Source organism: Nematolebias whitei, chromosome 6 (genome assembly GCF_014905685.2).
Source record: "Nematolebias whitei isolate Nwh7 chromosome 6, NemWhi1, whole genome shotgun sequence".
Taxonomy (NCBI): Eukaryota; Metazoa; Chordata; class Actinopteri; order Cyprinodontiformes; family Rivulidae; genus Nematolebias; species Nematolebias whitei.
This window is the reverse complement of record NC_056503.1, coordinates 13,439,573-13,452,279: the sequence shown is the minus strand read 5'-3', so window position 1 is coordinate 13,452,279 and position 12,707 is coordinate 13,439,573. Positions and strand designations below refer to the sequence as shown.

Genomic DNA, 12,707 nt, shown 5'->3' with positions numbered 1-12,707 from the left:
GTAGCACCACTCAGTTCAGCCTGCAGCTTCTCACACTTACAAAGTGTGACATGAGAGTGCGAAATTGGTGTTCTTAGCAAAATTACTGCTATTTCTGTTACCTTGGTAATGATTACTAAACACTTGATGCATCTTTTAGGGAGCATGGGGGAAAATGTCAAAACACTTCTGTGAGTTCTTGGCATTTATTTAGCATAAAATGAACCAGTTCAGCCCCTGTGATGCATTAAAAATGAAGCAACGCTTGATCAAGTACCTGTGGTAAAAGCAAAATGCAATACAGTTCCACTGAAATGTGTGCCCTTTTAACGTGAAAATTATCAAGTTTGGTGATTTCAGCGCAAATGGATCATGAAAAAAAGATAAACAACTCCTCTCCTGCAGAAACATCTTCATGTTCCAGCAAACATGAGGTAAAAGCACAGAAGTGATAATGTCACTGTGGTGATTTCCTAAAGGTATTTTTCTTCTGTACTTCAAATGTAATGGTGACTCAGCGTAGTGCTGCTTTAATAAATGAATAAATGCATAAGGTTCCAAAAAGGTATGAAGCTGCAAACTTGCATTGCTTCTGATGAAAAATGAAAAATAATCTCAAGTTTATTCTTTAGTCAGGAAAAATGTCCCATGTTGGTGGGGCTAAAAATTGGACTGCAGTCAGCGTATGGGAGGTGCTTGTCCTTTCAGGTTTTGACTTCTGGGTTCTGCTTCTTTCTCTAGTTTTAATGAATGCTGATGACAAACAGCAGACCAGTTACTTCTGCCTCTACACAAGGACTTTTCAACTAAATATCTCAGGGGACCACAGTGACTGAAAGCCAGGAGCTCAGGGGCCAGACATCCAGCAGTTATTGTCATTAAGTAAGTTTGTTTAACGGTTTAAAATCTAGTTTTACAGTATTCCCTCGATTATCGCTGCAGGAGGCAGCTTCTCCTGCATGTGGGCTGCACAACGGTGCAGCAGGTGCTAAATAATTTTAAATTATTTATTTTAAATAACAATTCCATGAGTATCATGGGGCTCATCCATCAATCAGCCAACTGTGTGTCATGTCCAATCTTACTTTGAAAAAACCGTGATAGAGCACTTCCATGAAAAATGAACTGCAAAGTAGTGAGGGACCTCTGTATTTAAAAATGAACCCATTGTTGGGCCCAACTGAGTTCACCTGTGAGCCTGATTTGGCCCCCGGGCTGCCAGTTGAGTAGTCATGCCCTACACCTTCCTGTAGTTGGCCCACAATGCAAAGTCGATTAAATGCTCATCTACAACATAGAACACCACTTCTATCAGTTGTTGCTAATTTATTCATGTAAATAGAATGTTCTGATTCAGAACGTGCGTCAGAAAAATCTCAACAAAAGATTGAGACATGCAGCGTGCACGTGTGGAACGTAGGCTTGGAAAGTAAGGGGGAGGGATTTGAGCTTCAGCTCAGTAAGGTCATGGAGCTTCAAGTTACATGCTCACATTACCTAATCAGTTTATGACGTGATAATGATCAAAGCTGCTGCAGACCGTGCAGAGAGGAACACTGTTATAAATGTCAACACAATCGATTAAGCTGGTGACATTACTGGGCAGAGCTGAAGGACAAAGAGCTGATTGTCAGTAAAATCTCGGGAGCTGAGCCACTCAGGAGACACAAAAGAGGCTTTAATTTATTATTTTTTTAAATAGAGTATTGCTTGGTCTTTCAGCATCTTTGGAATCTCTGGGATGGAGGAGACTTTCTTAGGCATTTTCCTTAATCCACGTCCAACTGCTCTGATAATTCAAGCAAACTTGGACCAATAAATGGAGGCTCTGATCACTGGCGTGTACAGAAACCTAGAAACAAGGAAGGAGTCTAAAAGAAAATGCACTGACACATGGAGGTCCAGCAGGAATACATGTTTTACAATTTAGTCATTTAGCTATTTAAAAATCAAATTCCAACAAATAAAAGTTTCAGCACAAAAATGAAGTCTGGCACGTGCATTTACTTCTATGTGTGTTTAAATAGGCAGAGACAAAGATGTGTTGGGGGTTAGAAGTGTTGGGAAAAGGTGTTTTATAACTAGAAAAGTTTTCAAGAGATTTTTTAATGTAAAGATGAACATTATGATTTTATCTGATCCTCTGAACTCATACAGAAAGATGGCGATACCTCAGGGAAAGTAATCTTGTTCAGTTATTTAAAAAAATGGAGTTTGAAGTCATTGTCATGCTTAAAAATAAAGCTGCTGTGCACTTGGTATGTTTTAGATAGTATTATGTGGTAGTGGATAAAAAAAATCCAATATTAGTTTGTCTCCAATCAAAATTCACATAACTTGACAAGATTTACTGTAAGTGGCTCAAATGCAGCCCAAACCATGACAGAGTCGCCACCGTGCTTTACAAAGTTTGCGGTCTATGGTTTGCCTCTGACCTACTGCACACAAACTGATGTGAATTTGATGTGTGACATCGTACTGATGATAAAGTTTTCATTCATTCATCGTCATCAGTCTTCTAGACGTACGTCGACCCTTAATGTTTCCTTATATTGAGATCACTGCGTTTTTCAAATACCGGTATGTCAAAACATGGATTTCAAGTTCATGTCTTGATTGCCAACATCAAATTCTGTTAATCTGTTTGTCACTGATCCAGTTTTCTCCATTTTTTAAGGACACACTATTCTTGTTGTTTTTTTTTTCCTAGCTTTTTATTTTATTAATTCTTTTGCAATCACTCTAGTAGTAATTTAAACAATCATAAATGAAAACTCTCAACTCATTCAAGAGATAACATTGTTTTTGTTTTTTTTGTACCTTTTTTGGTTTTCAATTAACTTAACTTCATTTACAAACAATCTCCCTGTAAAAAAAATACATTGAGACCATTTCAGTTGTTTCAGAAACATTGTTCGTTTCATTTTGTCCTTCTTCCAATAGAAAGTGCACCTGGACGTGTCGTTCTGTGTTTGTCTGTTCCTCCTTCCTGTTCCTCTCAAACCCCAGCTGGTTGAAGCAGACGGCTGCTGATCCTGAGCCTGGTCCTGCTGGAGGTTTCTTCTGTTAAAAATGAGTTTTTCCTTTCCACTGTTGCCTTTGTGCTTGCTCAGGGTGGGAGACTGCAACAAAGTGAAGATTCACACAATCTGCTGACATCCTTAGATAGATAACTTTTACTACGGTGATTGACTTTTTTACTGTACATGAATGTTTCTGTTCAGGGTCCTGAGACGACTTCTGTTGTGACTTGGCGCTAAATAAATAAACTGACCTGAACTGAGTTTAATTGAATTTTAAATTCTACTAATATTTCCCAAACTAAAAATCTTTATTATTATTATTATTGTATTTTGTGGTACGGTGGCACAGTTGGTAGAGCTGTTGCCTTTCAGCGAGAAGGTCGCCAGTTCAAATCCCGGCCGGTTACTTTTCTGGGTGGAGTTTGCATGTTCTCTCCGTGCTTGCGTGGGTTTTCTCCGGGTACTCCAGTTTCCTCCCACAGGCCATAAACATGCATGTTAGTCTGACTGGTAACTCTAGGTGTGAGTGAGCGTGAATGATTGTTTGTCTCGTTTGTCTCTATGTGTCCCTGTGATGGACTGGAGACCTGTCCAGGGTGTCCACAGCCTCTCACACAGTGACTGATGGATATGGGCACCAATGATCCCCGTGACTAGAAAAGGTAGCAGTGGGTAAAAATAATGGATGGATGGATGGATAGATGGATGAATTTTAAATTCTGCTTCACTTTTGTCTTCTTGTGCTTTTGTAAGTTTTTAGCTCCCTTCAGCTACTCTTTCGATACTTTTAACTAGTGTTTGTTTCATTTCTACTTTTAACAACTCAGTTTCAGCCTCTTCAGCAAATTTCATCAAAACTGATCAATACTTGGCATTTACATTGCATTTGCACAGAGTACTGTGTGTGTGTGTGTGTGTGTGTGTGTGTGTGTGTGTTGATTTAGCTTCACACTGGGACTGAAAAACCAACATTTCCTTCCTCTTTCATTATTCCTCCACACCTATGACAAATAAGCAGTAAGGGTGTTTTAGTAGTTATTACTAATTCATATCAAGGGCTACTGATTGCACAATACATTTATCTAAAATGTTCCAATTATCCGTTGGCATCAACTTCGTCTGTCCATTAGTGAAACACATTGAGAATGGGTTAATATAACGCTCTCACAAAGTACTAATTTTGATTAACTTCTGAAGTCAATCCATTTTAAAATACCCAACACAATAATGTTATTACTTATTTCAAATGTACCAGTTATGACCTGAGTGTCATTCTTACCACACACACCAGCTAACAGATCGTGTGAAATCTCACAATATTGTGTGAGGGCAAAATATGATTTTCAGTATTTGACCAAAATGACTAACTCAGTCATTTGTCAACACAAGATGCTCTTAAGTTTAACTGTCTGGCATAAAAGGTGGTCAACTATAAGTATTTCTTCAAGGAATGCGAGTCTTTTATTTGGTCAGCTATAATGCAACCAATCAATTAGGACACTAACTAACTAACTAACTAACTAACTAATGAAATAACAAAATAAATAAATAAGAATTGTTTGTAGCTCCTAACCTGTATAACTTTATAAATGCTTCAGTTCAATTCAGTTCATTTTATTTATATAGTGCCAAGTCACAACAAAAGTCGTCTCAGGACCCTGAACAGAAACATTCATATATAAAAATAATAATTTAACGTTATTTATCTGAGGAGCAGACTGCTTTGAGTTTAACTCCATTGCAGAACTCTCATGTTGAGCAAGCATGAAGGCGACAGTGGAAAGGAAAAACTCCCTCATGAGGAAGAAACCTTTAGCAGAACCAGACTCAGGACAAGCGGACATCTGCTTCTAAGAGGATAAAATATATTTATTCATGCTCAATAATCCAGGTAGAAAAATCCAATAAAGTTAAGTCAGGTTTTCTGGCTGGATTATTTTTGTTGAAAAGTTTCGTTTTTCATCCAAAGGACTTCATCAGTCCGAGGAGCCACAACAAACTTAGTCTCATAAATAGCAGCTTCATATACTGTAGTGGGTCAACCAGTTTGATGGGGTTAAGATCGTTTCTGAAGTCTGCCCTTTCCCCCGCCGACTCAGACTGAAGAAGTCTTTTGGATGAAAGATGAAACTTTTCAACAAAAAACAACACAAACAAACAAAAACAAAAAAACCATCCAGAGGACATTATTTAACTTTGTTGGATAAAATGTACTGTTTCTACAAATAGGTTGAAATGGTCTAATGGGTCCCAGCTGATATTAAAGGTGTAATTTTTGCATTTTACCAAACTTATAATTAGATTATCATTACAGCTAAGCCTAATTGATAAATCTAACAAGGTTGAGTCAGGTCCTCTGGATGGATTCTTCTTTGATGAAACGTTTCAACAAGAAGGATCCGTCCAGAGGACCTGACTCAACCTTGTTAGATTTATCTATCTGGATTATTGAGAATGCATCAGGACTAAATGGTAATGTTATTTTTTTTATATAAAGCAGCTGCCATGAAAAAAACCAAACCTATCAAAATTGGCCAGAATAAAAATTATGAGCTTCTGAATTTGATTCAGAAGAAAATGATGCTCAGTTTGCTTATGTATATAAAACACTGAAATAATTGAATTTCCAGTCAGTGAGAGATGTAAACTCAGAGTTTTGTTTAAAACTCAACTTTGATTTTTACCATCCATGATTGCAGAGGACACAAGGGGGGCTGGGCGACAGCTATGGAGCGTGTCCTTCAAAGCTAAAAGCATATTTTGTTTATTTCAAGTCTGAACATTTTAAAATGCAAAAGGCTTGTATGAAGCTTCAGAAGACAAATCAGAATAAAAAAAAAACACAATTACATATACAGAGTTAAAGAGAGACCACATAAATGAGTTGATAACACTTTATAAATGAATTTTAAATCATACTGTCTTGTGCAAACATCATTTAAAAACGCATTAAACTGATGGTAAATAAAAACTCAAAATAATCCATTTTCAGACACTGAAAATAAAATAGTCCTGAGCGTTAACGAAGCGATGGTCTAACCTGTACTTTAAAGCATGTTTGCTTTACTGAAGAGAACAAGGAGAATTTATGGCAATGTTGTAAATATAAACATGCTGGACAGTTTTACTCGGTCAGTTACTTTGTTTTTTTTTAGTTAGTTTTATACCAAGGTTTAATTTATAATGAAAAATCAGTTGACTACTCAGTTTAGTTTAGAGCCCAGCTGCTATCACTCAGTAATCACTCAGCACTTTGGTTGGCCTTGTTGCTGTTTTAAGTGCTATATAAATAAATAAATTGGTATGGTATGGTAGTAATCACAGTAACCCCCCCCCCCCCCCCCCCCATTACACCCAACTCTCATTGGGTTTGCCAGCATTGTCCAGCCCTGTGCTCTCTGGTGTTTACCGTTATGCCACCTGTTCTTTGTGTGTACCTTATTTATTTAAATATAATGTGCTTACCACCTTGTCGTCGGTGTGTAAAATGTTGAGGTTACAAATTGTTCTTCAAATAAAGTTTCCTGAGTTTTTGAGTTTGCATCTTGGAGCCTCTTGATAATTACATCATAACATCGTTGGGGACAAAACAATGAAAATATTCAAATTAAGTAATATTGATCCATTTTAAAAGGTACAGTACGAGGCCCATGTATCTAAATATATGCAAGAAAAAAATTGGGTCGTTACAAAAACAGGTAAACAACTAAGCTCTTGTTCTGTTTGCATTTAACTTGAATTTACCGTGAAGGTTTGTTGAAATATCTGAACAAATGTCATTTTTAATCCCGAAAGCAGAACGGTGCTCAGGTACTTCTACAACATAATCTGTCTTATAGCAGAGATAAATATATTAAGACTTGTATTTACAGCCAAATTAAATCTCAAGCACAGAGCTGGCAACAACGTTGGAACCTCTTCATGATGGAAAATATAAAGCACAAGTCAGTTCTGGCATCAGTTAACAACATCAAATAACAGCGATGATCGATTTTTATTGCACAAGGAAACACTTATTCACCATGTTTTTATTCCTCAAATATTCAACGAGCCCTGGAGCAGTTCACAAGCTACAGTCAACTTAGCAGGTTGAGTTCACTTCCCTCTTTGTGTGAAAAGTGAAACAAAAGTGCACCTGTATGTGCACCTCTATGTGCACCTGTATGTGCACCTGTATGTGCACCTGTATGTGCACCTTAAGGTGACGTCAGTGTACTGGCGCTTCTCAGAAGTCTGCTGTTTTGCTTCTGCTGCAAAACTGAAAATAATCATATCCCACCAAAATGAATAGACGTAAAAAAAAAAAAAAAAAAATTAATACAAAGAGTAAATTAAAGCCAAGCCATCCATAGGTTAGTTATGCATCTGCAGCCGTTGTGCTGGCCTCATACAACTCTGAAAAACACAAACCTCATGAGCCGAAGCTTTCAGATAAAAGTAACACCAACAACCTGCTGTAAGAACTACTTTTCCTCCATCTACCGACAATCCACTCGGCAGAAGCAGAGAGCCGAGGCTTTTTAAATGTCATTATGTATCATTTGTCTCCTGAAACTTCAAACTGTTTACTTGCTGTTGTTCGGGGCCACAAACATACCTCCTGCAGCTTAAAGACGAGTGGAAATGACTCGGCCCAGCGCGGCTGCCACAACGATGTGTGTGTTTCTTCACTTGCAGTATGCTACTCACCATGGTGCAGCTGCCCTCTGCATCGTCGTCCAGCAGGCCCAATCTGCACAAAGCCTTCTCATTCCTCTGCCAGTACTCGGACGAGTCCAGCACACTGTTACTGCACAAAACCTGCAGCACACACACACACACAACAGCTAAAGAGCACTGAAAACAGCAGAAAAACAAAGACGTGCATTTTCAGCATAGACAGTGACCGCAACTGCAAAAGGCGTCGTCCATCCAGGAGGCGCCGCAAATGGGGGAAGGAAAGAAGTGTAACTTTCACTTTTCTTTTTAAAACTAATGGGTATTGTTATTTACTAATAGGAAAAAGCACACACTAGCAGCATTTAGCAGCATAGCAAGACATATTAAATACTACATCTAATAATCTCAATAGGACTTTGCTTATCTTGCCCCATTTTCCCATCAACAAATGTTGGTGCATATGGTGTAGGATTTGATGATCTGCTTCGAATTCATTAAAGTGTTGTTAACGGTTTTATCTGGATAATCTCTCTCTTTTTTTTAATAAAAGAGAATAACAAATACAAAGCTATTTGGTTTCTTATGTGAGTAGATGTAGAGAGTTCAGGCAGGATGGAGTGGATGGAGAAAAGTTTCAGGAGTGATTTGCAACAAAAGGGTGTCAGCAAAGGTCAAAGGAAAAGTTTACAAGACAGTGGTGAGACCAGCTTTGTTGTCTGGTCTGGAGACAGAGACATGGACAAAAAGACACGAGAAAGAACTGGAAGTGGCAGAAATGAAGATGTTGAGGTTCTCCTTAGGAGTGACAAGGCTGGATAAGATTAGGAATGAGATCATCAGAGGTACAACACAGGTTGAACAACTGGGAGATAAAGTTAGAGAGACCAGACTGAGATGGTTTGGACATGTCCAGAGGAGGGACAGTGGTTTGGACATGTCCAGAGGAGGGACAGTGGGTATACTGGTAGAAGGATGTTAGAAATGCAACTGCCAGGAAAAAAACAAAGAGGAGATATATGGATGCAGTTAGAGAGGACATGGAGGTAGTTGGAGTGAGGACAGAGATGGAGGAGGATGACTCGCTGTGGAGACACCTGAAGAGGGAACAGCTGAAAGAAGAAGAAGAAGAAGAAGAAGAAGAGTGAGTGGATATAAGCTGGCAGTGAATTTTAGAAGATTGTGTAGCAGAGCCACCAAAAATCTTGCCTAGGGCGCCAAATTGGCTAGTCACTGGCTACTGACGTGACACATACTCATCTTTTCACTTTCATCCGTCAGTGTTTGTATTTATTCTAGAATGATGGGATCATGCAGCCTCCCAGGATCTGTGTGCCACAATTATCAAAACGTTTGAATCAAACCTACACTTGCAGAGCTGTATTTTAACGTCAGATCAACTTGTCAACATGAAGACTTTACAAGACTCACATTAAGTCTTCCTTTGATGCTTATCGGGTTAAAGCGAGTTCAGACTTTTGAAGTATGTAAAAAGATTATGAATAAATAATATTGTAGAAGTCAGAGTTTTAGCAAATGAAACTAAAGTGCTGCTTAAAATGATAAGCATGTTGTCAGTTTGTAGAAAGCGAGCTTGTTGATGATGTTAGATGCACTGGAGGAAAAGTCAGTGTTGCCACATTCCACATGTTTTATAACACGTCAGATACATGTCTTGTTTGGAGTCACAATGTGTCCAAGCATGTGAAGGCAGTGTCTATTCATGTGTGTTTGAACAAACATGTGTTGAATATGTTTTATTGACATCAGAAGTGTTAAAAATGAAAAAAAAAAAAAATGTCAGTGCTTGTACTCTTAATGGAGAGACCTCTTTTGTAAAACTGTCCAAACACACAAAAGAGTTAATTATTAACTACATGTTTCGACAAGAAATCTTCCAGCAGCTGTCAGTCTCTAAACGCTTTGTAGAATTATGAAGTAAAATATGACTAAGTTATTGTAGATAACTCTGAACAATAGCAGTTTGGAGAAATGGAGCTTAATTGTGACCAGGCTGCCAATCTAATGGATAGACCAGGGGTCTGCAACCTGCGGCTCTGGGGCCACATGTGGCTCTTTGGTCCCTCTGCAGCGGCTCCTTCAGGCTTTGACCAAAACTAAAACTGAATTTTATTTAAATTATTGCCAACAATGAAAATGCTTTGTTTTAGTAGATTTCCTGTCATTTTCAAATATATGAAGGATAGTACAAATACAAGGCGTTAAACATGTGGGCTACATCATGCTAGTAGTTTGTTAGACACTTTTAGTCAACTTCCAGTCTCACAGCGAGATTTTTCTCTGAAAACCACCAGAATGTTTTAGAATATCTTTAAGACAAGCTGCTGAGAAGGAATATGATAAGTATCTTTGATAACACTAAGAATAAAATGAAAAAACAAAGTCAAAGTAAACAAAAGTATTTATTTTTCTTTAAAATGTAACTGGATATCCAACAAACTGGCCTAATTTTATATCGTCTTTAACTTTATGCTTTAAGTAGGAAACAATTCTTCAACAAATAAGAGTTCACATCGGCCTGCAGAGTTCAGTGTTTTAACTTTTATAAAATTGTTCAAAATTATATATTTTTTCTTTCTTTACATAAATTTGGTATTTTTGTAATAAAATGTAAAAATATCAATACATGTTAATAATAGTTAGACTTTTTTTTTTTATATAATATCACTTCCACTTGCTGGAAAAGCCATCTACAATAAAGTGGTAGTGGTCCATGGACCACCAGTTGACAGGACACAGCTGTAGCAGGTTTTGCGGCTGCAGACATCATAATTAGTAAGAAAAGTGGCAAAAATGTCTGTTTTTATTGCAAAGGTTAAAGACCCCTGGTCTAGACCAAGCAGGACTATGAGCACAATCTCAAGTATTTTGTAGGATTTCATGCAAATGCCATTTTATAAACCTTGACATTGCTGATGCAATACATGGTTATTCAGTCAGAAGTAGTTTAAACTATGCTGAAAGGGCCCTTTACTGGGCAGCATGCTGGCACAACTGGTTGAGCTGCTGCCTCTCAGCGAGCAGGTCCCCGGTTCAAATCCCGGTCCAGGGGCCTTTCTGGGTGGAGTTTGCATGTTCTCTCCGTGCATGCGTGGGTTTTCTCCGGGTGCTTCAGTTTCCTCCCACAAACCAAAAACATGCATGTTAGACTGATTGGTAACTCTAAATTGTCCCTAAGTGTGAGTGAGAGAGTGAATGGTTGTTTGTCTCGTTTGTCTCTATGTGTCCCTGTGATGGACTTGCGACCTGTCCAGGGTGTACCCCGCCCCTCACACAGTGATTGCTGGACATGGGCACCGGTGACGCCTGCAACCCAGAATGGAAGAAGCCGGTAAAAGATAATGGATGGATGGATGGATGGATGGATGGATGGATGGATGGATGGATGGATGGATGGGCCCTTTACTGCAGCAGATGTGCAACTGTTGCTGCCGCTAACTTCTCTTGCAAATAACCAAATTATTTTATGTGAATAATCATGTGAAATTGAAAGTAAAGGGTTTTTTTTAAACAGCGTTTTCTTAAACCGCCATGACATATTTTGAGGATTAAGTTGTTTCAGTTGCAGCAATCTGCTTTGAGCTTGGCCCTCAATAATCCTGTCAGAAGTAAACTCTAGTTTTTCAACGTTTCCTGCTATCTACAACAGGTAGATGTTCGTTAGCGCTCCATAAAAATCCACTTTAAATGTTTTGAACTATCACCTTAATACAACGTCACAACTAATGTATATCTATATACTTCCTCTTTTATTATTAAAGGGAGATCAGTGTGCTTCCATTATTTACATAATCGTGTTGTATGTTTTGCTAAAGTCACTTGAAGTCCTGAGTTGTCAGTAGAATCTCACTGTATGAAAGTGAAAAAATACTGAACTTCAATTAGAACATATTATTATACTTGGATAATTTTTCTTTACCTAACACTCTGCCAATGTGCAGCAGAGACAAATTCTGCCTGAAACAATGAATATTATGCTCTGACGTTGACGCACAACATCTACATGCACGCTGCTCCTTCAAAGAGAGTATTTTTAGTGACATGTCATGCCCCCTCATGTTCTCACCCGCTGTAACAGACCATCTGCGCCGGCCTTCGGCCAGGTAAATGTGACACGCGAGCTCAGCTGATTTCTCTGGGAGTGATGATGCTGAAGGCTGCCAGCACCTTTTCATTCAAGCCAACGGTCCAAGTACAAGACATCACCTTATGTCTCTACAGGACATTCAAGTGAAAGCTGGAAAAACCATGAGCAGCGGCTTAATTAGGAACACACAGACCACGCTCACACAATGTACAGTCAGACATGAGAGTAGACCAGAGGAAATTCAATCTAGCCTCCACCTCAGCCCACTGATCTGTAGCGTTTCCCATCGTGGGTGATGATAAATCTACTGAACCAAACTGAGGGTCTGACTGCTGCTCTTATTACACAAACTCTGGGTGTCTCTGGCATCCATGTGGAGGAAACTAATATCTATTGCTCAGCTGGAAACACAAACAGAAGTCGATGAACAGACAAATATGAGGTAAAGGTGAGAACAAAAGTCAAGCAGTCAAAGCCCAGGTACAGCAGAGGTGAAAACTGTTCAACCCCTTGGTATATAGTCTGTTTTACTGCCTTACCACTGGTGATTTAAATTATTTTCATCTAATTTATAGACAAAAACGCTGCAGGTCACTGTCAAAAAATGGTGCAACATTGCCTACCACAAAGCAATAAACATCAAGAAGACAAAGGAAACACACAGGTCACAGACAACAATGTGCAGAAGATCAGAATACCGTATTCCCAGGCGTATAAGTCGCTCCAGAGTATAAGTCTCATCAGTCTAAGAAAGCATCACGAAGAGGAAATAAACATATATAAGTTGATTCGGTGCATAAGTTGCATTTATTATGCATCACTGCTGACTTGTCGCGTTTATTATGCATTTGTTTAATGGTCAAAACAGCTTCATTTTGCCTGGGCGGCGTGGGGCCATCCATCCATCCATCCATCCATCCATCCATCCATCCATCCATCCA

General features: G+C 38.7%; 1 protein-coding gene across 2 annotated transcripts in view; it reads right to left on the bottom strand.

The window, feature by feature from the left end:
• LOC119410519 (SPHK1 interactor, AKAP domain containing) overlaps window positions 1-12,707 on the bottom strand; it is a 49,644-nt gene that overhangs the window by 34,596 nt on the left and 2,341 nt on the right. For both annotated transcript variants that reach the window (XM_037677399.1, XM_037677400.1), the window contains exon 3: window positions 7,692-7,802. In XM_037677399.1, the coding sequence (XP_037533327.1) occupies window positions 7,692-7,802 (111 nt within the window). The remainder of the gene's footprint in view (window positions 1-7,691; window positions 7,803-12,707) is intronic.